The 22,365-nt window shown below is 48.8% G+C and overlaps 2 protein-coding genes across 5 annotated transcripts; both read left to right on the forward strand.

The window, feature by feature from the left end:
- Positions 1–4,459: 4,459 nt before the first annotated feature.
- Positions 4,460–9,391, forward strand: LOC116229708 (uncharacterized). 2 transcript variants are annotated; one of them, XM_090150223.1, is made up of 6 exons: positions 4,460–4,686; positions 4,853–5,260; positions 6,563–6,970; positions 7,497–7,595; positions 8,215–8,255; positions 8,843–9,391. In XM_090150223.1, exons 1-6 carry the CDS (start codon positions 4,620–4,622, stop codon positions 9,029–9,031), a joined length of 1,212 nt encoding a protein of 403 aa, XP_090006349.1. In that variant the 5' UTR covers positions 4,460–4,619; the 3' UTR covers positions 9,032–9,391. The 2 variants fall into 2 exon arrangements, with proteins under 2 accessions (XP_090006349.1, XP_090006348.1); XM_090150222.1 differs by lacking the exons at positions 4,460–4,686; positions 4,853–5,260 and adding an exon at positions 5,560–6,396.
- Positions 9,392–14,426: 5,035 nt separating this feature from the next.
- On the forward strand, positions 14,427–21,775 carry LOC116229707 (uncharacterized). 3 transcript variants are annotated; one of them, XR_016471059.1, is made up of 11 exons: positions 14,427–14,832; positions 16,511–16,849; positions 17,761–18,030; positions 18,622–18,738; positions 19,275–19,376; positions 19,815–19,937; positions 20,099–20,191; positions 20,407–20,499; positions 20,695–20,752; positions 21,317–21,426; positions 21,691–21,775. XR_016471059.1 is itself a non-coding variant. In XM_090150205.1 (10 exons), the coding sequence occupies exons 1-10, from the start codon at positions 14,784–14,786 to the stop codon at positions 21,366–21,368; spliced, it is 1,296 nt and encodes a 431-aa protein (XP_090006331.1). In that variant the 5' UTR covers positions 14,427–14,783; the 3' UTR covers positions 21,369–21,468. The 3 variants fall into 3 exon arrangements, 2 of the variants coding, with proteins under 2 accessions (XP_090006331.1, XP_031450229.2); XM_090150205.1 differs by lacking the exon at positions 21,691–21,775 and having other exon boundaries at positions 21,317–21,468; XM_031594369.2 differs by lacking the exons at positions 14,427–14,832; positions 21,691–21,775 and adding an exon at positions 14,912–15,092.
- Positions 21,776–22,365: the final 590 nt, after the last annotated feature.

Raw genomic sequence — 22,365 nt, forward strand, 5'->3', positions numbered from 1 at the left:
TCAGCTAGGCTGAAAAACATTTATGTTGTTATCTGCTCATTTCTTTCCTTTTTGGATATACAAAACACAAACTATTTTAGTAGACTCCTTCAGCTAAGTAAACTGAAAAAGATATTACAGTTAGCAACTATCTTAATTCAACACTAGTTCAAACCAGAACTTGTACAGACAGGAATGGATTTTCTGTGGAAGTGGAAAAATATGAAGTCACAGGGGAAAAAAAAGTGGGAGCAAATTAATAGTCATCAGATACCACAGTTTTGACAAATGATAGAGGGGAAATTCTTTGTCACTGACCTCTGAGACATGCAGGAAGGGTGGACTGCTGTTTGTAGCATGTAAAAAAATAATGTGCAGACTACACAGTAAGCATTACAATAACCAACTATCTTTGAAATGTTTCCCTTCACCTCTTGCTGTACATATGTCCTGTAGGTTTTTAAGTAATCCATAGCAACACGGATGTCTCTGATTTCGTAGTTCAGAGCAGCAGTGTGTGAGTAGTCTCTCTTCAGTGGGCCCTTTGTACCTGTTAATTTTGCTGCATGTCTCTTTTCTCTTCACTCTTTTCTGTTAGAACTTTGAAGACCTCATTAGACAGAGAAATTACTTTTAATGTAATTTTAATGCTAATGGGAAATATCCATTTCCAGTTCACTATTGAAAGCATAGATCTAATATTAAGCAAAACAAATTCATTTTGACTTAAAGAGCATGGCAGCCCTCCTTTAACAACCCAAGTTAATTGTATGGCACGGTGTAGTGTAATTGCTTACAATAGGAAAGCTCAGAGGAATGATTTGGGAAGGAAGGGATAATTCTGCACGAAGAGTGATACCAACCTATTCCCAAACTTCAACTGCACAAGACAGTTGTACCTATTTCTCTGTCAAAATTTTGTTTTTCCCTTCAGCTTCTAAATATAGTGATAAATTCTAAGTGACAATTAAAGTTCCAGACATAACTCAGGTAATAGGACTGGCCTGCCCCTTTTATACACTGTTCTGCCTCCCCAGCTTCCTTCCTCCCTGCTCCCATTGTGCAGCAATCTCCATCCTCAGACACTCCCAGACTGTGGTTCCCCTACTTAACATCAGTGTCAAAGCCCAGATTGGTCTTCCTGCTCCTAAGCTTTGGCCTCTGTAGATTTCTGTTGGTATGTGACCTAGAACTGTAAATGCTCTGGGAGATGTTAGGTGATCCTTGATAGCAGCCCACTGATGAGTTCCCACTCTGATTTGTGCTCCTGTATGTTTTTTGTGGGTTCCTTCTGTTCTTATTATCCCGTGTGGCATTGAAAAGGGTCCTTGTCCAGACACCTCTAAAGAAGCAGATGCTCTCCTTCCACACTCCACATCTCTGGAGTGATTTTTTTTTTTTTTTTCCCATTTCTTAATATATAATTAAAAATATGTATTGATTATTAGTACAGGTTGCAACACGTGAAGAAACAGGTGAGAAGAATGAAGCCACAATCATTAGGGTTGGATAAGACTTCTAAGATCACCAAGTCCAACTCTCACTCCATCCCCACCATGTTCACTAACCTATGGCACTCAATGCCACATCTTCATGTTTCTTGGCCACCTCCAAGGACAGTGACTCTGTGACCTCCTTTGGCAGTCTGTTCCAGTGCCTTGCTACTCTTTCTGACAAGAAATTCTTCCAAATATCCAACCTGAACCTCCCCTGGTGCAACTTGAGGCCATCACGTCTCATCCTATCACTGTTACCTGGGAAGAGGCCAACCCCCACCTCACTACAGCATCCTTTCAGGCAGTTGTAAAGTGGTAAAGTCTTCCCTGAGCTCATGGGGAACTCTGAAAGCTCAGGAGAGGTGGCTCTATTGATTGAGGCTTGGTCTGAATTTCATACTGCGATGGCTTGCAGCAAATGCTTGTATGCACATTTACTGAGGAAACAGAGGAATGCAGAAGATGGGGAGAGAGGACAGCAGGTTTTCTGCTCTGCCCCCAGTGCTTACATGTCATAGTGTGTGCAGTCAGCCCTTCAATTCTCGACTTCAAGCCCAAGGCAGGAAGCTGAAGCAGGAGTGTGCTGTGGTTAGCATGGGCTCGCAGAGGGCTGTGGTCAACATCACCCTGATGAAAGATGTGATGCTGCTCACAAAGGGCTTTGCATCTTATCCCACCACATCTCATCACAGGAAGTAGCTGCTGCCTGTGTGGTGAAGCGTTTGAGCAGATGGGCTGCTGCATCGGCAAAGTCTTCTGCTCCCCTCCAGCTGTTGGGGCAGATGAAGCCTTTGCACAGACAGATGAAACATTATTTGATTAAGAGGGAAATACAAGCTTTGCTTGATCCCAAAATTGGCCAAGCTCAGCTCCCAGAGCTTGGAGTGTCACTTCACTCACCAAGCGAGAATCACCCCTTGGGTGCAGCACAGTGAACAGGAACAGGATTTGACCCATCTGTTCATTCATTTCCTCACACTGTTTTCTTTATGTCATGTTCTTAAATACCTGCAGAAAGCTGGCAAAAATGATTTCATCTGCCTGTTAATATGAAGTACACATTGAACCAATACTGATGCTTTTTTTTCAGAGACATACAAGAAAGGGCTAAGTTATCTTCCTGCAAAGGTTTAGGGAAGGAATAAACTAGTTGTATCTTGAATTAACAGATTATGTGTGCCGAAGCCCTTGAGATCTTCCAGTTTAGCTCATATGGAAAAGCTCACATGCTCCACTGGCTGAGCTGCCCAAACACAGCCTGAAGGCCCGAGCAAGGCTTTGCATCATCAAGTCTGCAGCAAATCAGCTGGACAGAGGATGCACATGGGTTTTTCCTACTTGGCTTTTCAGATTTAATTTTGATACAATTAGATTGCACATGTATCTGCAACTGTTACATGGTTTGAAAGTTGCAAGCATACTTGTAAGCTGCAAATGTCGCTGTCACCATCATTTTCACCTGTCTTCTTTGGCACCAGCCCTCCATCCTCTCCAGTGAAGCCCTCTGATTCATCCTTACCCATCCAGCATCCCCTGGTCTGGCTGCACCCCAGCACTGAGCTTCAGTCCTTCTTGGCTAGCTGTGCTCAGCAGCATTAAGCAGAGCACATTTTCCTCCTTCTGAGCTTCTCATCAATGAAATAACAAGTCTTACAGCAAGGGTCATGCTACAGTCTGCATCTGCAATGTGATTTTAGCTAAGCAAAAGCTGTGGTTGGAAAGTACCCACCCAAGCACTGCAATGGTGAAGATGGGGCAGGACCTGTTACCCCCAGCATGGATACCCCAAACCCATGGAGATCACACACAACCTGAATTGCAGGAGGAAGTCCCAAAACCTGTGATGAATCTTGAAAATCTGTGAGCAAAGAGCTGGGTTCCATGAGGGTGTGAAGGGGTGTGAATTTTCTGATTGTCACTGAAGAGTTGTTCTTTGAGCTGCCAGTGCTGTGGCTATGAAGTCCCCCATTGCAACTTCCTACATTTCCTTCCCAGATGAGTGACCCAGCCAAGTGAGAATCATAGCCCAGTGCTGCATATCCAGCTCCTGGACACAGCAAATCACTGTCATTGCCCAAGAGACATTGGTAATGGAAGAAAAAAGAGGTGTGAAGTGGGTACTGCATGCTGAATGCGGGATCACCATGGAGATCTGGTCAGGTCTTCCTGCCAGGAGTTGAAGGTGCCCTTGAACCTTGTGGAGATGACCATGTGCATCCCTCCCTGGGCCAAGCCTTTCCCACCACGTTGGATCTCCATGGAGAAGACCAAGCCCTGGTCTGATGATGAGACTGCTCTGATTTCTCCTACCTGGGAGCCAGCAACCAAGGCAATCTCATTAAAAAATGTGAATATTCTCATCAGGTGAGATATAATAGAACTGTAGAATCATGGAGTAGTTTTGATTGGAAGGGACGTTAAAGAGCTTGTGTTTCCAACCCCCTTGCCTTGGCAGGCACACCTTCCATATCCATGCATCTTCCTCACCTCTCATGAAGGCTGAATTGTGGAAGAAATCCATGCAGTGAAATAAATGGAGAAGGATGGAGGCCATCTCCTGTGGTCCTGATCATCGAAGATATATGATCAGGACTCCAAACCAACCCCTCTATTTCACCTACATACCACTGGCTTTGAAACAGAGCTGGTGGTTCCAGACTTGCATCTCAGACCAACCATTCTGGAGAAGACTCTTGGGTCTTTTCCTTGTACTTATTGACAGCCTGACTCTTGCTCTCTGCCTACAAGGAGGAAGCTTTTCTCTTGCTACTGAGAGGTTCTTTCATCTGCCCGTGGAGACCGATGTTATTTATAGTTCCTAAAAATAAAAATCCTCATTAATTCCCATTATCTATTTATCAGTGCATTATGCTTTCCTCGACTCTTTTAAAGCATGGAGCCTTGTTCTTGGTGCTCACAGTTTAAAGGGAGTGCGCTTTACACCCTGCTCACTTCCATTGGGGTCCTCCTGTCACCTGGGATTCCCCCCACACAACACGCACTGCCCGCGGCCTCCCCTCTGCACCTACACGCACAGGAAGGAGCCCGGTCTCCCCCACCCGCAGCGAACCCAAACGGTGCAGAGGGGCTGAGCCAGAGCCGCTGACTTCCTCCCGGGCCAGGAGAGCACGGCAGCCGCAGGAGATGTGCCACGGGCGGCGCTGCTGGAGCCTCGGCTCCCTCCTGCTGCTGCTGCTGCTGCTGCTGCTGGGTGAGTCGGGGCTGGGTTCGCTGGAGGCTGCAGCCGCTGTGAAGCCAAGGGCCGGCGTCGGGCTCCTGGCTGCCGGGCAAGGGGCGGTGGGAGATGGGGTGCTGCGAGCACCGGGTGCTGAGATCGGGGCTGAATGGCTGCTGAGCTGCCTCCTCCTGCTCTGCAGGGCAAAACCTGGCTCTTCTCATCGAGATCCCGCAGGATGCGGTCAGTGGCACCGTGGGGCAGTCCGTGCTCCTGCCCGTCTCCTACAGAGTCAACAGCTCCTTTCCCTTCCCACTGCCAATTCAGTGGAACTTTTGGAACAGCTCGCAAGTGCTCATCACCTGCTCAGTGCAGAACTGCTCCCTGGATGCTGAAGGAGCTCCCAAGAAATGCTCTGCACAATATTTCCCTCACACCCCATACCGGCACCGCATTGAGTTCTTCCCTGAGAACGCATCCCTGCTGCTGCGGGACCTGCAGCTCAGTGACAGCGGGGTGTACAGCATTGCCTTCCAACAGCAAATGCAAAGCGGGCAGATCAGCCTGGCAGTGCACAAGCAGCATGTTTCCACTGGGCATCCTGACAAAGGTGAGTGCCCATGTGCCTGGACAGACTCCTCCTGCATTCCCCCTGCAGAATGCCTGCCCACCCTGCACAGTCTGGGTACAGCAGAGGGGTCTCTGGGGGAGATGGCTGTCTCCAGCAGCCACTTCTCCTCTCTCCTTTCACAGGCACAGAGCGAGGAGCGGGAGGTACGGCTGCACGCATCCCTTGCTACAGCCTTGGAGCCTGCTACTGCTTCATCCTGCTGCTCCTGCAGCTGCTCTTCCACCTGCTGTGCCTGCGGGGTGGCTGCCAGCAGCAGAGCCGACCTGGAGCAACATGAGGCTGGTGCTGGGGAGAAGAGAGCTGGCGAGTGGGAGCAGACAGAGCTGGCACCTCAGGACACAGCAGTGCCCAGGCACAACGAGTGTGCTCAGCAGTGCGTCGGGCTGTTTTCCCTGGCACCAGTCGCTGTGCTGGAGAAACCCAGGCGTCCACAAGCACCTGTCCCTGCCTGCAGTTTGAAACTACTTCCCCACTCCCATTTCCCCACCATTAAGTAACTCTTCCCCTGGGCAAATAAACGTCCCTTCCTCCACCAAATATGTCTTCCGAGTGCCTGATGTGAGGCTGCAGCTTCATCTGTAAAAGTCCCAGCAGCAAAGCTAGAAGTGGGAGCTGGTTTCCCAAAGCTTCTGGCCTGCTGTGGGTGGTAGTGGCTGGGGCTCGGGGCCCAGAGGCTGATGTGCAGGGCAGGAAATGGGCGGCTTCTGAGGCTGAAGGAGGTCAGAGGGTCAGCATGGGCAGCACCAACAAGTTCTGGCCTCAGCCACCAGCTGCAGCCTCAGCTCCTGCTCCAGCTCCAGCACAGGAGCATCCAGAGGTTCCCATGGGCTCCTGCTCTCTTCCACGGGGATCTGCGCGGCCTTGGGGTCCTCCTGTCACCTGGGATTCCCCCCACACAACACGCACTGCCCGCGGCCTCCCCTCTGCACCTACACGCACAGGAAGGAGCCCGGTCTCCCCCACCCGCAGCGAACCCAAACGGTGCAGAGGGGCTGAGCCAGAGCCGCTGACTTCCTCCCGGGCCAGGAGAGCACGGCAGCCGCAGGAGATGTGCCGCGGGCGGCGCTGCTGGAGCCTCGGCTCCCTCCTGCTGCTGCTGCTGCTGCTGCTGCTGGGTGAGTCGGGGCTGGGTTCGCTGGAGGCTGCAGCCGCTGTGAAGCCAAGGGCCGGCGTCGGGCTCCTGGCTGCCGGGCAAGGGGCGGTGGGAGATGGGGTGCTGCGAGCACCGGGTGCTGAGATCGGGGCTGAATGGCTGCTGAGCTGCCTCCTCCTGCTCTGCAGGGCAAAACCTGGCTCTTCTCATCGAGATCCCGCAGGATGCGGTCAATGGCACCGTGGGGCAGTCCGTGCTCCTGCCCGTCTCCTACAGAGTCAACAGCTCCTTTCCCTTCCCACTGTCAATTCAGTGGAAGTTTTGGAACAGCTCGCAAGTGCTCATCACCTGCTCAGTGCAGAACTGCTCCCTGGATGCTGAAGGAGCTCCCAAGAAATGCTTTGCACAATATTTCCCTCACACCCCATACCGGCACCGCATTGAGTTCTTCCCTGAGAACGCATCCCTGCTGCTGCGGGACCTGCAGCTCAGTGACAGCGGGGTGTACAGCATTGCCTTCCAACAGCAAATGCAAAGCGGGCAGATCAGCCTGGCAGTGCACAAGCAGCATGTTTCCACTGGGCATCCTGACAAAGGTAAGTGCCCATGTGCCTGGACAGACTCCTCCTGCATTCTCTGGACATGGGCATCAGACATGGGCTGGAATTTTGCCCCTTTTTCTATTGGGATGAAATACTGCAGCAAAGGGAGGATTTCCTGGGGTATCACAACTGATGCTGTTTGTGTTGCTCTTTTATAGAAGGAAACCCACCCTGTTCCGCTCTGCCTGCTAAATTAGAAGTATGAGAGCTTCTTGTACATGCAGCTGGTTGTCTTGTCTTTGTGCGAAATGAATGGCTGCAGAAGGGAGAGATGGGTTCAGAAAATGAAGCACTGGGTCTGAGTCCTGTGCCTGAGGCAATCCATTATTTGCTGGGTTTAATAGGGTGCTTGCAGATAAATCAATAGCCACAGAGGCTGTGAAACATACACCAAATATTCGAATTCCACTTTGGTGCCACCCTATTTACAAAGCAAGGAAAATAATCTCTGCTGTGGTATCTGCTACCCCCGCATTCCTTTGGGCAGCACTCACAGCAGCTGTTGTCTTCCAAATACCAGACACCAAGGCCCAAGACATCTCCCGTTACTACACAATTGGAGTTTGCTCCCTTATTGGCCTCTTTCTGCTGCTCCTGGTCCTCTGCATATGGTGGCGAGGTAGGTGGATCTGCTCCTGCATTTCTCCCTTTGGGCTGCACCTCTGGGGATGTTCCTGGGGGATAAAGGCAGTGGAGGGCTCTTCTCACCAAACTACTCCTTTCCTAAGAGCTCCTTAGATGTGCCCCTCTGCCGTTCGTAAAAGGTTCCAAGTTTGTGATGCAGCTTAACAAGCAGAAGCACAGCACGGGGCAGTTGTGGTGGTTTTCTGCAGAACTTGGATGTTTTAGTGCTGAAACCAGAAATGACAATTGATGGACTCAGAAATGCAGCCTCTGAGCGCGGCTGTGATTATTTTGTTGTAGACACCTTAAAACTCCAGCTGGAGAGAATATCCTGGATGTGTCCACTTGAAAATAAACCTGAAAGATGCAGGTCTCCACAGCTTCCATCAACACCATCACCCCTGAGGATGGAAGGAAATGCATTAGTTTCCAAGTGGGAGATTTTACTCGTACTTGAGTAAAATAGCCACAGAAATCTCCATCTTGACGACAAAATCCATGTCAGCCCCTGGTGAAAGTGCCACCAGTGTACCTCTGGGTCCCCAGGGCTTGGGGAGAGGGAGGGCACAGCACATCTGTGTGTCTGTCAGGTACTAAAACTCTCTTTTTCTCAGGTGCACTGTGGAAGAAGATGAGAACTATTACACAGCAGCAGGTACAGGAAAATCTTCTGAAAGCTCTTTGGGTAAATGCTAAGTGCTGGCTTCAGTATGATGCACTGAGCTGCAGGGATAGGTTGCTGAATATAAAATTAGGAAGTTAATTCAGTGCTGTTAGAGTAAGTTGTGAAGTGCCTGCCCTTCCCCCAGCTGCACAGTTCCTCTTTGCCTCCTTCCCAGAGCCCAAAGGAGCTGTTTTTAGGGACCTGAGAAGCTTGAGGACAGCTTTGACCAACGGCAGCATCGAGGAAGGATGGTTACATGCGGAGAAATGTGGAGACAGTATTTCTTCCCTGATTGCCAGCCTTGTGAATTTATGTTCAGAATGTCTTTGGGGTCCATGTGGGCCATCTAGAGACTCATCTCATGCAGGGTTCCAGCTGTGAGAAATAAAACCCCAAGGAAGAGTCAAAGAAGCCTAAATAGGAAACATGAGAGCAGGACAGCCCCAGCTGCTCTGCAGGCTGTGTTTCATGTAGGGACTGGCTTTGTCTGAAAGGTCCCTGTGTAAAATGCATGTGGTCAGCAGCTCTGGATTCCTTCTAATTCCAGCGTCTTTGGTGTTTTCTCTGTACTTCTCCAGGCCTCAAACACAGAGGATATCCACATGGAAAACACCATGGTAGGGGACATGGCAACAATTTATGCCACAGTTGGAGAAGACTTTGAAGAGACAAAGCCAAGAGCATCACCAGAGACTCTCTACACATCCATAAACTTTCCTCAACTGCCTTCTGCTTTGGCTCCAAAATTTGCTGCAGAGCCAAGGTGATGCTGTTGCCACTCCGTCCATTGTGATCAGACCCTTGGTGAGCCCCCTCCTGCCCATGGAGTGTTTAAGTGCTTGGAGCAACAGATTATGGAAGTGCATTAGTTTGCCTCAAACCACAGTTTCTCTTGAATTTGAGGAATGATCTGCTTTTAGTTTCATCTTGAGATTTCCAGAGAGCACAGAGACACTGAACGCAAGAGAAAGATGCCTAAAGCAAAAGCAAAACAACAGTTCACCTATGAGGAGCTCACTTCCAGAGACACGCCTTAATTTGAGGGGTAATGAACACTGAATGTATTTCAGACGTGCATCCCAAAGTCCCTTACCAATTGCTTGTCATATTAAAAGAATGTACAAAGATCTTTGGACCTGGTGTCCTTGTATTTATGAGTATGCCAAGTCATACTTGAACAGACCCTTTTTGCTCAACCTTGGGGTCCCACAGCAGTAGCATTTTAGGGTCTCTGCAAAATGCAGTGAGAGCATAGATAATTTTCTTCCTCTCTGGGTTTCATAGAAAACTAGATAATGTACTGAAACTTGGGGCCCCATCAATAATAAATGGATATTAAGACCGGTAAGAGTGCTAGGCATCTCCCAACCACAACCAGGCTTGGAGACAGCACAGAAGCCTCTACTGCTGCCTCCCTCCCATTTGGGTGCTCCTGTGTTGTCTGGGATAATGTTCCAGAGGGATGACAATGGTAGTGGTGGTCAAAGCCCCTCTACTGGCACCAGCTGAAGTACAGGGCTGTTCTACCCTTTTGAAACCCTGCTGACGTTCATTACAGCAGTTTTTCTTCTGAAAACAGAAGTGCTTTGTGATGATAAAACCACAAACGCTGAAAAGCTGCCCTAGGTATGAACTGTGCCTTTGCAGTGGTTATCGTAAGACCCCAAGCATCAGGGAAGAGGAAAGAACCAAAAAATGAAGCAGCAGCAAGTAAGTGCGTAGGAACTGTGGGTGTCAGTACTGAGGATGAAGCACTTGCGGTCACTGCCTTCCTGCTTGTCCTTAAGCACAGCTGCAGTTGTCCCTGCCTATCTTCTAAAAGACTTGGAAACACCATCCAGGGGGAGCAAGGAGGGTGAGGGAGGACTGCTGAGCTCGACCTGCTCTTCTGCAGCTGCGAGCCCTATCAGACAAGTCTCCCAGGTGCCTGCTAAGCAACAAAGTAACCTCAATACTGCAGCAAAATTAATCCATAGATCTAAATTTGTAGCAACCAACGTTCACTCAGTAACAAAACCACATCACTGTGAGCCTTACATCTCCCAGAGCAGCTTCTTGGAGAAGACATCTTCGGAGAGCTCAGCCCCTGAAATGTCATCTGTAAGGAGAATCTGCAGGACAGGAGGCATTAAATCCTCCCTGTGAGACTGGGATCTTGTAGGGTGGCAGCAGGGAGAGCTTGTAAGAGGTCCAAGTCCATGCTCAGCACAGTGAGCAGAAATGCCCATCCTTCCATGGGATTTCTCAAGTCCAGGAATTGACCTGATGTGGCACCCAACATGTAATGATCTGATCTCAGCTCAAGTGCTTTTTGTAGGAACGTGCTACAGGCTGTTGAGACGTGACACTAAGATTTGGGCAAGGTAATGCAGCTTCTCTCTTGTCGTGAGAACATCCATTAGCAAACAGTGGAAAGACTGTCTGCAGAGCGGCTGGTGTCTGCTGGTGAGTGGCAAGATGCAACATTGAGACCAGTTCTCTGCAGTTTTGTGCTAATGAGGCTTGCCCCGTCCTGCCCTCCATGCTGGGTCATACACAAATGGGACAGCTGTGCTTGTAACGCAGTGTGGTTGAAACTGCACTTACTTGGTAGGCTGTAAGAGTAGCCCAGGGGACAGGAAAGCAGGTCTTCATTCAGCAGAGAGGTGTGGGGAGTCATAGAATCATAAAGACTGGAAAAGACCCCTAAGATCATCTAGTCCTATCACAGACCCATCATAGATTCCCCGCAGCAACCCATGGTTCCTCTTGCATCTCACGCTCTGTGCAGAACACAGAGCAAACTGCAGAAACCAGCGCACAAACTGCAAGAGAAAGGAAGAATGGTTGGCCACAGTTTCTCCATAAGGTTTGCCTGCTGCCCAGTTCCTGCCCTCTTCCCTCCCCCCTCCCTGACGTTCTGCTCCCCCTCTTGCTTCATGTTCTACCAGTGACATTTTGTCCCCACCTCCGCCATGTCATGGCCTCTAACTTGTGCTGCAGCCTCATCAGCTGCCTCTGCCTTTCCATTTCCTCCTCTGAGCAGCTTCTTCACAGGGCTTTGTGTCTCTGGCCCCTTCTTGCCTGCCCTTTGTAGCTCTTAAAGGTCAGTGTGGCTTTCTTTGCGGCTGCTAATGGCTTGGTGCTTGCAGGCCCCCCCTCCAACACTGCTGGCTGCATCTCAGAGTAGCTTCCTCTGCCGGATACTTGCAGCCTTTGATTTTAAAGACTCACCTAGTGCACTGTTCCTCTCAGCAGCTCTGCTGCTTGTCCAAGCCTCTTCTTCCACGTTTTAACCCATCCCATGTGGCTGAAAGTCATCTCCTGCTGAGCACAGCCTGCTCTGAGTGGGGCAGGGGACCTGGTGATGAAGGGCATGGAAAATGCCAACATATCTGATGCCTTCTTCACCTCGGTCTTCACCAGTAAGACCAGTCTCCCTTGGTTGGAGGGAAGCAGGTTAGGGAGCACCCAAGCCAACTGGATGTATGTGGGCACATGGGCCTGATGGGATGCACCTACAAGCTCTGAGGGAGAGGCTGATGGCGTGGCAAGGCTGCTCTGGGTCGTCTCTGGGAGCAACTCGTTCATGAAGGCTGGTGGAGGGCAAACATCACTCCTGCATTCAGAAAGGAGGACCAGGGGGAGCTCCAGCCTGGTCAGCCTCCCCTTGAATCCTGAGTAGGTGAGGGAAACCACTTCCCAACATATGACAGGCAAGAAATCTATGGGAAGGGTCAGACTGGATTTATGGATGAGAAATCCCACTTAACCAACCTGACATGGTTCTGCACTGAAGTGGCTGGTTGCTAGATGAGGGCAGAGCAGTGGATGATGCTTTACCTCAGCCTTACCGAGGTTTTTCATGTCATCTCCCAAAACTTCCTCATAGAGAAGTTGACAAATGTGGGTTGGATAAGTGAATTTGTCAAGTTGGTGGGGCTGAAGAATCAGGCCAAGACATTCAAAACCAAACACAGCATGGTCCTGGTGACCGTATGTAAGACCCTGTGTGAGCAAGGCAGTGGATTAGAAAAAGTGCCTGCAGGCCTCCACTACCCTGCCATTCTGGGACTCTGACATCCAATTTACTCAGAGCAAAAGCGTCATGGACTTTACCAGAACTGATGTGATGGAGAAGCTGCATTACTGATTTTTTCCTCTCTTTTAAAACTATGTGTAGAATTTAGAAAAGCTCTGGGTAAACCCTTCAGCCAAGCACCTCCCTGGCAAAGGTGCTCCAAACAGCTTGCAAAAGGAATGCTGAGATCGACCAACAAACACAAAGTTTTTCTTTATCCTGACACTTCTGACTTCTAGCAGAGACAAATGATTGCCCCTTCATGACAAGCTGGGTTACAGCAGCGTGGGGCTGGGAAAGTGAGGCCTGAGGCTGTGCCTTTGGACAGGCTGTGACACTGGGTACATATGTGCTGATAGTCAGCTACTCTTATCTCTCTCCAACCGCAAGAAGGTGCTGTGGCCCAAAGCAGCATGTGTGCAAACTCTTCCTTGCAGCCAGTATTTACAGGTTCGTGCTGCTGTGTTTGCTGCTTGATCTTTCCCAGACCTTTGAAAGGTGCAGGGTGCAACACAAGTGCCAGAAAACCTTTTGAAGTGATCGTGAAAGGATTTAACTAATTTTTCATGTCATCCATTTAAGATTAAATGTTGAATATGATTTTAAAATTTCCTTCCAACAAATTGTGGAAGGAATAACATGGTAGAGTATCCTGGTTGATAAGCATGTCTCTTTGGAGAGGTGGGTATGGATGCTGGGGACATGGTGGGAGCATTGCCTCCAGGGAGGGGACAGAACTGCTGCTCCCAGTGGCAAATCGCATTTTAACACCAGCATCTTCACACTTGTTTTGGTTGCTTTTAGTTTTGTGGCTGTCCTGAGCATCCTGGCTGCAACATTATGACTGAATACAAATGTCCGGTGATGTGACCCTGCACTGAGGAACTGAGGAACAGAGAGCCTGCAGTTTGCTAGGCACAGGAAAATAGGGAAGTTTTATTAAAAATGAAAATGCACTGTTGGTGTGAAAAGATCCAAGTGGGAACAGCCTGTGCTTTAACAACAACAACAACAAAAGGAAAAATATGGGGGGGATCACAGGCTGTGGGAAATCATAGTGTTAGAAGCATCAAAACTCAGACATGGAGCTGCAAGCTATGCATGGGTTTCACATGTGGCTAAGAATGCTGAGGTAACCTTATCAGAAGCACCAGAGAAAGCTAAGACAGCCCATGCAGTGGTGTCATAAACATTAAATTTAGGGATGGATGTACTCCAAATGCTAAATTTGGGTGGTGAGGCACTGGAGCAGGTTGCCCAGAGAAGTTTTATGGAAGTGGTCAAAGTCAGGTTGGACAGAGTTTTGAGCAACCTGATGCAGTGAGATGTCCCTGCCCATGGCTAGAGGTTGGATCAGAGCATCATCCAACCCAAACCACTTGGCGCTTCTATGATGCTGCGTAGCAAAATGAGGAACAATGCGGGGAAAGTAATGATGGGCGTAGTTATTTGGAAAGAGACAAAGACAGAGAAAGGAAGGGTCAAGAAATGGGAAAGAAAACAGCAAAATATGAAAGCCAAACATGGGTCAGAAAAGGGTTGGTGTCAACAGATAGTTCAAATGAGTTTCCACGGCTCAGATGGAGGATGGACAGGGGTGACGGAGCTGCCAGACATCGATATGTTGGTGGTGCTTCCTTTGGGCTTGATGACATCCACCCATCACTTCCCAAGGCTTTGCAGCCTGATCCCAGCATCCATCTCACTCTGGATTCAATGGTCCAGAGGAGCCAGATGGAGACAGCCACGCTCAGCAGGCCAAGAAACCTTTCTCTGGAGCTCTGGCTCCGAGCTCCAACCTTCCTAAGGCTCTCATCTCTCTGACCATTAAATGTGGTTTCCAGGTGCTCCTCCAGATCACACTCCTTTAAAATGAAATTCCTCTTGCAGAAAGCTTGTGGCACATGGGTAATCCTATTCTACATCTGCCTTGGTGGAGAAGAAAACCACTGCTAGGAACAGGTTAGGGGGTGAGAAACCACCTCAGGGAACTGGGATGCTCTCCGGGGGAAGATGCATGAGCTGTAAAAAAGAGATGGAAATGGATCTGCTGACCTCATCTGGAATTTATATTGCTTTCAGAATGGAAATAGGAATCTCTCCTGGAGTGGGATGGGTTCTTTCCCTTGGGCTGTCCTGGCCACCAATTGCTGCATTTCTTGCAGGGGCACAGCCTGGCTCCTTAGGACAAAGTGCCCTGCTCCCTGCGGGAACGGGATCGGGATGGACATCACAACGCCGGGGCGGGAGCGGCTGCTGCCGGCAGAAACCTCCCAGGAAGGAGGAGAAGCTGCAGCAAGGGCAGAGAGGAGCGGCCAGAGGGGAGACGTGAGCGTGGAGCCAGCCCAGCCTCAGCACTGCCCTCCAGAGCAGAGCCATCCAGCTCCTCGCAAGCAGTAACCTAACTTGGAATTAGTATTTTTTAAATACAACAATTTTGAATCTTTTCTCCTCGACGGATGCTGCTGCTGCACCACCCTGTGGAGCTGCTGGGGATGCTCCTGGCAGGTAAATGGGGGTTTGATGCCACCCAGTGGGCTCGAGTCTGAATCCTCACCTGGGGCACACCAGCACAGGTGTAAGCAGTTGGGCAGTTATGCATGGGGATCGCTGGCCTATAAAGGGTCAGGTTTTTGTTTTTTGCTTTTTTTTAAAGCAGGGCTAAATGCTCATCCTGCAAGGAAAGAGCATGTCTGTTTTGTTAGTCAAAGGCAGAGGAGATAGAAGCAGCTCAGGAGAATGGCACTGAGGCTACAAGTTTTCTGCAGGTAGGTTCATACAGAGATCAATATATGTGACAACACAACATGTATTGCAGTCATAGGAATAATCTTGCTGTGGTCTTACTGTATGTACTGGCTGGCTTGAAGAGCAAATGGACAAAGGTTTTCAGGCTGGGCGTTTAAAATGGGAAAAAATACACAGTTGTCCAGATGTTGTAGTGTTTGTGGATGCTGAGCACCTACGCAATGAGCTTGGGCTATTGCAGTTGTAAGATGTTTATAATGGAATATTTACTCTTATTTCATGTTGATGATGCTGTGTGAAGAGCGTTCTTCTATAACAAGGGGATTTTCTGTTATAAATGGATCACTTATCTTCATTGCACGCATCTCTCAGGTGATGGTGGCACAAGAACAAAGCCCCATGGCTGTTTCTATAGGTTACCAGTATGAGAATTGGATAAACTGTCAGCTGGGCTTGTTTTGTTTGCCTTGTTATGGCTGACTCCTATCCTGTATTGCAAAATTGTGGAGGGAAATAACGAGTTTGCTCAGGAAGGATGGTTTTCAGGAGGGTTTGCAGTGTGAATGTGTAGCGACAGCTTTCACTGGGGCAGGAACTGAGACATGGTGGAGGGAGAGGAGGAAGCACAGCCTTCACTGCCTGCTTGGTCTCTGCTGCTGCTCTTCACCTCAGGCCACCTCCAGCAGGATGCTCAGGATTAGCCTGGCTGTCCTGTTAGGGGAAGAGAGCCTCAAACAGAAATCCTGGAGTTTCCATCAGCAGAGGCGTGGGTGTGTTTGTTATGCTAGTTGTGTCAGCAGCGATTCATTGGGTTTGTGCCTGGCTAAAAAATAACCTTTCTTTCATGACTGTTATCATTTCTAGGTAAACAAATACCATTCCTCTCATTTTCTCTTCCTCTAAACTAATTAAATTCTTCTTCATTTGTTTGCTTGTGAGGACTCCATCTTACAAGTCAAGATTTTAGCAGTTATTTCTGCCTGGCTTTCCCTGAAAACTCTCTACTCTGTTTGGTCTGGGTGCTGTGTGCCCTGGAAGTCCTCAGAGCCTCATAGAAAAACCCATAAATTGACATTCATTTTGGGGAAGCAGCTCTATCCCTCTCAGGTAGGAGCAAATAGATACTTTCAGCTCCAAACTTGATCAGGAACTGGAGTGAGATGCTTGGAAAGTGCCTTCTGGGCACAGACTGGTAGGGAAAGCAACCCTAATGCACAGGACTTGAGTAGAAAAGGTGTCAGGCCTGCGGGCAGACTTCTCAGACCATCCAATATAAGCTCTAAGTGGAATATCACACTGCCTGATGGAGATGGGTTGTGAGATATGAAGACCAAGCTGTCCAGATTCTACCTGTGTGTCCTTGGCACAGTGAGTACCATTCCCAAGACTTGCTCCATCTCCCTGGCTTGTCTTCTCTTCATCTTCTTCTACCATCTAGGGATGCTGGTGCCTTTGAAACAGGCTGCAGAAGTGGAGAGAGCCCTGCAGAGAAGGATGGCCATGGTGGGTTCCTCAGTGCTGCTTGCGGGGCCGCTTAACATCACGCTCATCCACTCCATACGATGGGAGCACCTCAATGGCACTACTTCCCACACCATCCTGCAGTATGAGAGGCACAACCTGACCATCTGCATGCCATACATTGCACGAGCCCACCTGCATGCATCCAATGGATCTCTCCTCCTGGAGGACCTCCAAGAAAGTGACAGTGGCATCTACAGAGTGACTATCAACCAAGCAGAAAGGGAGAGCTTCTCAGTCTTGTTGGATGTCCTCAGTAAGTGGTGGCTGTGAGAGAGAGGAGTGGGGTGATGGATGCAGGCAATATTTTTGAACATATATGGATTATCAGCATAGCAAAGGGGTATGGGGAAGAGATTTGGGCTGAGCCTGACAGGCCAGTGATGGGGAGGTTGGACCAGCTGTGGATAGAGACCTTCCCAGAACTCTGGGAGACCACCAGATCTGGTGATGCTGCTTCAGCTCTGGATATGACAAAGGGCTTGACCCCGTACTGGAAGGTCTCTTCCATCCCTTGTTCTCTGCTCTCAGAGAAGAGATGGAGAGGCTGGCAGTGTTGTGGCTGGTGTCACCCATGCTGCATCATTTCCAAGGGAAGCTGGCATCACTAATGGAGTGAAGCCCAGCAGGGTGGTCTTCATGGAGAAGTCACCAAAATCATCCTTCACACACCATGCTGTCTGTGGCTGTTTGCTACTTCCAGGCACAAAGTGCTGTTGCTGAGATAAGAACATGCTTTAAATAACACACGAGTCTCTTCTTGATGTTGCTCTTGCCAGTTCCCTTAATTTGCTCTGGTTATTTTCTTTCTAGTAATGCTGCTGCCATGATGTTACTGCAACTTCTCTGCTGCAGAGAAATTTGCTTTCCTTTTCCTTTTTTTTTTTTTTTTTTTTTTCCCCTCATGTACTAAATGTGCTGTGTTAACCCAAATATGATTTAAAAAAAAAAAAAAAAAAAAAAAAAGACTTAACTAGGAGTACCAAATAAATGCCAGAAAGCCCAATGCCCTTGTGCAGTGCAAGACTTCCTAGCAAAAGTCACCTGCAATCACATCCTTGCAGATTAAAGGATGCTTTAATGAACACTACCACCCTGACCCCCACTGTGGATGGATGGTCCTGCTCAGGTCTGAGAGAAGTGCTGGTGTTTCTGTTTCCTTTCCAGAGCCCGTGTCTCACCCTCAGCTCTGGAGCAGTGGCCTGGTGGCCAAGGCAAGTGGTGAGATACTATGTGAGGTAGCAGAGGGCAGGGCAGACATCTTCACCTGGAAGAAGGATGGGCAGATGCTTCCCCCGGACAGAAGTTACCACCTCTCTGGAAGCCTCAGTGTTTTGCACCTGAGGATGGTAAAGAAATCGGACTGTGGCTCCTACTCTTGCAATGTCAGCAATGGGATAAGTTGGCAGGAGACCTCCCTGAACGTCACTGTTGCAGGTGATCACTAAAATAGTGGCTAAAGATGAGCTTCCCATGGGCTGCCCTGAGGGGCATGGAGAGATGCTGCTCTCCAGAACCCAAAACTCTTCCTTTGCTCCACCTGTCCCCAGTATCCCTTGGTTACTTCACTTCATTCTTCTTCCTCCATCTCCCAAGGTCTTGCCACCCAGGATGTCCACGTGCTGTCAACCAGAGCTCGCTATTGTAGGATGATGGGAAGCAATTTGCAGTCTTCCATCCCACCTCTAGCCGGCGCCAAGACAGATCTTGGTGCAATGAGCAGAAGAATTTGGCCATTCCTTCTTAGGGAATGTCCCTAAGCCTAGGTCAACATCACAACCCTTGACTAAAGCAGTGGTGGGCAGGATATGGTCAGAGTGTTGGGCAGAGTGCCTGTGGGCAATGTTCATTCCCAACTGAGTGTTTCATGGATCAGAGCCTCCAGCAGAAATAAATCCACCAGCTAGTAAAGTGAGAAATCCAACCTAGCCATGGTGGAACTCCATGGCCCACTAGAGCCCTCCATGCTGTTCCTACTGTGACATTGCTCCCATCTTCATGGATTGTTTTTCTTTTTTTTTTCCCCAGGTCTCTCCCCTCCCTTGCAGGATGTGCTGAGGATTTCAGTGGTTGCTCTGGTCTTTGCTGCTGTCTCAGGATGGGGCATAATTTTTCCAGTCTGCCAGTCTGAAAAGCTAAGAATAAGTGAGTCTGCACTGGGGACCCAGCTGAACACCCAGTTTTGTCCTCCAGTGGTGTTGAGTGAGGAGCGATGCTGTGGGAAGAGATGGTAACCAACTCATGTCCCCTTCCTGATGACTAAACATCTCCCCTTCTCATCTGGAGGCGTATTTTAAGAGTAAACTCTCCTTATTGTTGTGTTTTGTTTGTTTGAATGAAGAAAACTGATTTTTGTTATGTTTTCAGGTCCGGTTGAACCCTAGCATATCCTTACATAATTTTGCTCAGAGTGTTGAGGTGACTGAGAGACACATTAATAGAAAACTGTAGCATCTCCGAGCATTTTCATTCCAAGACTCCATTTTAATAAAGTATTTTATATACTCTGTGCCATGGTTGCAGAGCCTTTAAAGCCATCCCTTCTTTTAAGTGGGTCAACTCTACCATACCCTGGATAGGGACACCCCACTGCTGCATCCCACCCAAAAGAAGGGCTGGGGGCTGGTGGTGGGGCAGCATGGGGGGACATAAATGTCACCCCACTCTGCTCTGATGTCTAGGGGGAGAGCTGTGGAGGTGGCTCAGTGCCTACACCTGTGGGCTGGTGTGCATCTCCTCCATCCTGGCTGGCACTGCTGGGCTCCTCTGGATGAGAGAAGAAGGTAAGAGGCATTTTGAGAGTGTTGCAGTGCAGATCCCTCACAAAGGGTACAGCATGCAAGAGTAATCACTGGAGATGAACCACCATCTGAGTGGTGGCTGGAGAGGAGAAGGGTCCTTTATAGAGGAAATGGACCCCTTGGGCTCAACATGTTGTTGTTGGCAAGCTGAGAAACCACCATATGGATTAGTCAATTAGTACTGATACTACTAATATGGTTGTTCTTCTTTTTCACAAAGCCTTTTCCCAGTGGGTAACTGCAGAAGGGCACTTAGAATGACCAAGGAATAGAGCTGCAGGTTGGGGGGGGGGGGGGGGGAGGAGGGGAGGTGACTGGAAAGTCCAGTCATGAGAAAGGGACATGATGGAGATTTATAAAATCCTGAAAATGGTAGGCAAATGGAAAAAGTGGTGCTCAGCACTGTGCTGTCTCTTCCAGGCCCATCCATTGCTGTCATACTGCCAGAGATTTTCCTTTTGTATGTGATTGTGATCACCTTCCTAGTGGCCTCCACAGTGACATTCCAGCCTACAAAGCTCATCCAGCTCAAAAGCACAGCAGGTGAGCTGTTCAAGAAAGGCAAGAATGGAGATAAAACCAAATGATAAGGGAGTTTATTTTTGCCACACATCTTATCACTCGTGTACCAGGTCATTCTGGCAGCCCTTGTCCACCTGTGGGAACACACACTGACATTTCCTTCTTGTTCTTCCCATGGCCAGCACAGCGCACGATGGGCTATGCTGCTCCAGGAGGGGTGCTCTTGGTGGTGCTGACGAGCAGCTTCCACATGAAGAACATCCACCAACGCCATGGTGAGAAAGTTGTCTGCCTTAGCCCTTCTACTCTACCATTCAGAGCTGGGACTGCTCCAAAAAATCCATCAAAATGTTGTGTTTTTTTTTTTCCCAGAGATTTGCTTTTTCTTTTTTCTAAGTGTATTTAAGCATGTTTCTATAGTGGCCAACTGCTTTTTTTGTCTTTTCCTTCTGACTGAGTTTTCTGCTGCTTTTTCCTTATCTGACCACAGAAGAAGGCTGTGCAGCATTCATGGATGTCACCACCCTTGTGGTCAGCACAGCAGCAGTGTTGGCCCTGCCGATCCTCGCCATCTTCCTCTGCTGTAAGTGCCTCTCTTATTTCCCCAAGCCCAATGTGAATTATTCAAAAGTTGTTTTTCCTCATTCTGAGAAGTCCTCCTAACCTCACAGGCGACAATATCCATTCCCTATCCCAGCCCCAGATGCCATCTCCTGAATTCACTGACCCATGCTGTGCCTCTCTGGTTGCTTTCAATGATAAATGTGCTTTTTCACAGATCACACAACACAGGGGTGGCTGCAGGAACATGACTCCAATTGTGCAGACAAGGAAAGGTACAACCTCCTTTGCCTTTTCCTGTGTAAATTCAGAAATATAAACTTGGAGTGAAAAAAGTGGGATATGGAAACCAAAAAATGCTTTGTTCCAAAGTTTAGACCCCAGGAAAGGTGCAGACCAGCTCTCACCTTCCAGCCTCTGATTTCACCCTGGGTTTGTGATGGGATGCTCGGGGGGGGGGGGGGGGGGGGGTCCACATTCTGTGCAAATCCAATGCACAGCCTTAGTCAGCTTCTTTGTGCCCCAGCTAAAACCATCCTGAGCCAGAGGAAGGAATGTCACAGCTGTGTTTAGGGTCTTGTTGGGTTTGGAGATGTGCAAGGTTTGGGGCTTCAGGCGTGGGGCAGGGCTGCACTTATGGCTCCTCTGATGATCAGCACATGGAATCACAGAATGGTTTGGGTTGGGACAGACGCTGAGGATCATTTGATCCAATGCATCTGTTAACAGATCAGGCTGCTCAAAGCCCCATCCAACCAAACTTTAAGCACCTTCAGTGATGAGGCACCCACAACTTCTATTACACAGCACCCTCACTGTGAGACATTTCTTCCCTCCAGGTCCATTGAGATGTCACTGCCCATCAGCAAGGATCCTGATTTAACCTGCTAGACACTGGGGATGTTTCCTGTGTGGCTGCTCAACATATTAATGGATCTCAGTTTCACAGGTCTGAGCCTGTGATATTGGCGATATAAAGCAATGAAATTAATCATTTCTGTCTTTTTCTTTAACACAGCACTAGGGATTTCTAATGCATGTTTTCCCATTTATTTTCCACTTTAAAACCAGACTCCGAGTTAGAGAAATGCCTTTAAAACTAGTTACAAGCATGTCCCTTGCCTGTTTATGGCATTAATGAGGCTGTGTATGTTTCTGAGTGTGTGTAGGTAACCAACCATGCCCACCCCAGCCTTTTCCTGCTGCCACACAGGGCCGTGCTTGATGCTTCCTCTCCACGTGCAGATGACACCAGGGTGATTTGCTTGTGTGCTTCCTGTGCACCTCCTGAAGACCTGTGCAAATGGCAGCATCCATGCCTGTGGAGACCTTCATGTGCTTTAAAACTATTTGCATTGGTTAAATACAAATCACTCTGTAGGAGCACTGTGCCTGTCGCTGGCTGTTGACAATGGCTCCTCTGTTCTCTCCTGGGTTTTTCTGCACAGGAAGGAAAATATGGGGTGTTTTGGGGTGTAGTGTGTAGGCCAAGGTATCAGCAATTCTCTGCTGGACCAGACTGCATCTGTTCCAGGGGTGAGGGTTAAGAATTCATTCCTTTTTGCAGCTTTTAAAATCCTCTCCTTCAGTTCACCGCAAGCAGCAGTAGCTGAGTGCTCACAGTTCTGCATGTGGGATTCTCAGGGTTGGCCCGAGGGGAAGCAAACACAAATCAAACACGTGATGGGATTTTGCTGCCCTTTGTAAGGGAAGTAATCTCCCTGCAACAGCAAACTCTGGTTGCAATGGCAGTGCCACCTCTGAGGCATAAGCCATATGTGTCTATTTGCCCACCTTCTGTCACACTTTCCTGTTGCCCTGATACTGTGGGTGCATTATCTATTGACTTTTTTTCTTTGCTTAGTTTTGTTAGCAGTCTTGGTTTCTC

Source organism: Phasianus colchicus, chromosome 14 (genome assembly GCF_987193195.1).
Source record: "Phasianus colchicus chromosome 14, bPhaCol1.hap1.1, whole genome shotgun sequence".
Lineage (NCBI taxonomy): Eukaryota > Metazoa > Chordata > Aves > Galliformes > Phasianidae > Phasianus > Phasianus colchicus.

Coding starts and splice junctions, on each gene's coding strand:
- LOC116229708 (XM_090150223.1), top strand. CDS start 4,620: ATGTGCCACGGGCGGCGCTGCTGGAGCCTCGGCTCCCTCCTGCTGCTG. Junction 6,971..7,496: donor CACTGGGCATCCTGACAAAG/GTAAGTGCCCAT, acceptor TCCAAATACCAG/ACACCAAGGCCCAAGACATC. Junction 7,596..8,214: donor CCTCTGCATATGGTGGCGAG/GTAGGTGGATCT, acceptor TCTTTTTCTCAG/GTGCACTGTGGAAGAAGATG.
- LOC116229707 (XM_090150205.1), top strand. CDS start 14,784: ATGCTGCTGCTGCACCACCCTGTGGAGCTGCTGGGGATGCTCCTGGCA. Junction 19,377..19,814: donor CCTCTGGATGAGAGAAGAAG/GTAAGAGGCATT, acceptor TGTCTCTTCCAG/GCCCATCCATTGCTGTCATA. Junction 20,500..20,694: donor CCTCGCCATCTTCCTCTGCT/GTAAGTGCCTCT, acceptor GCTTTTTCACAG/ATCACACAACACAGGGGTGG.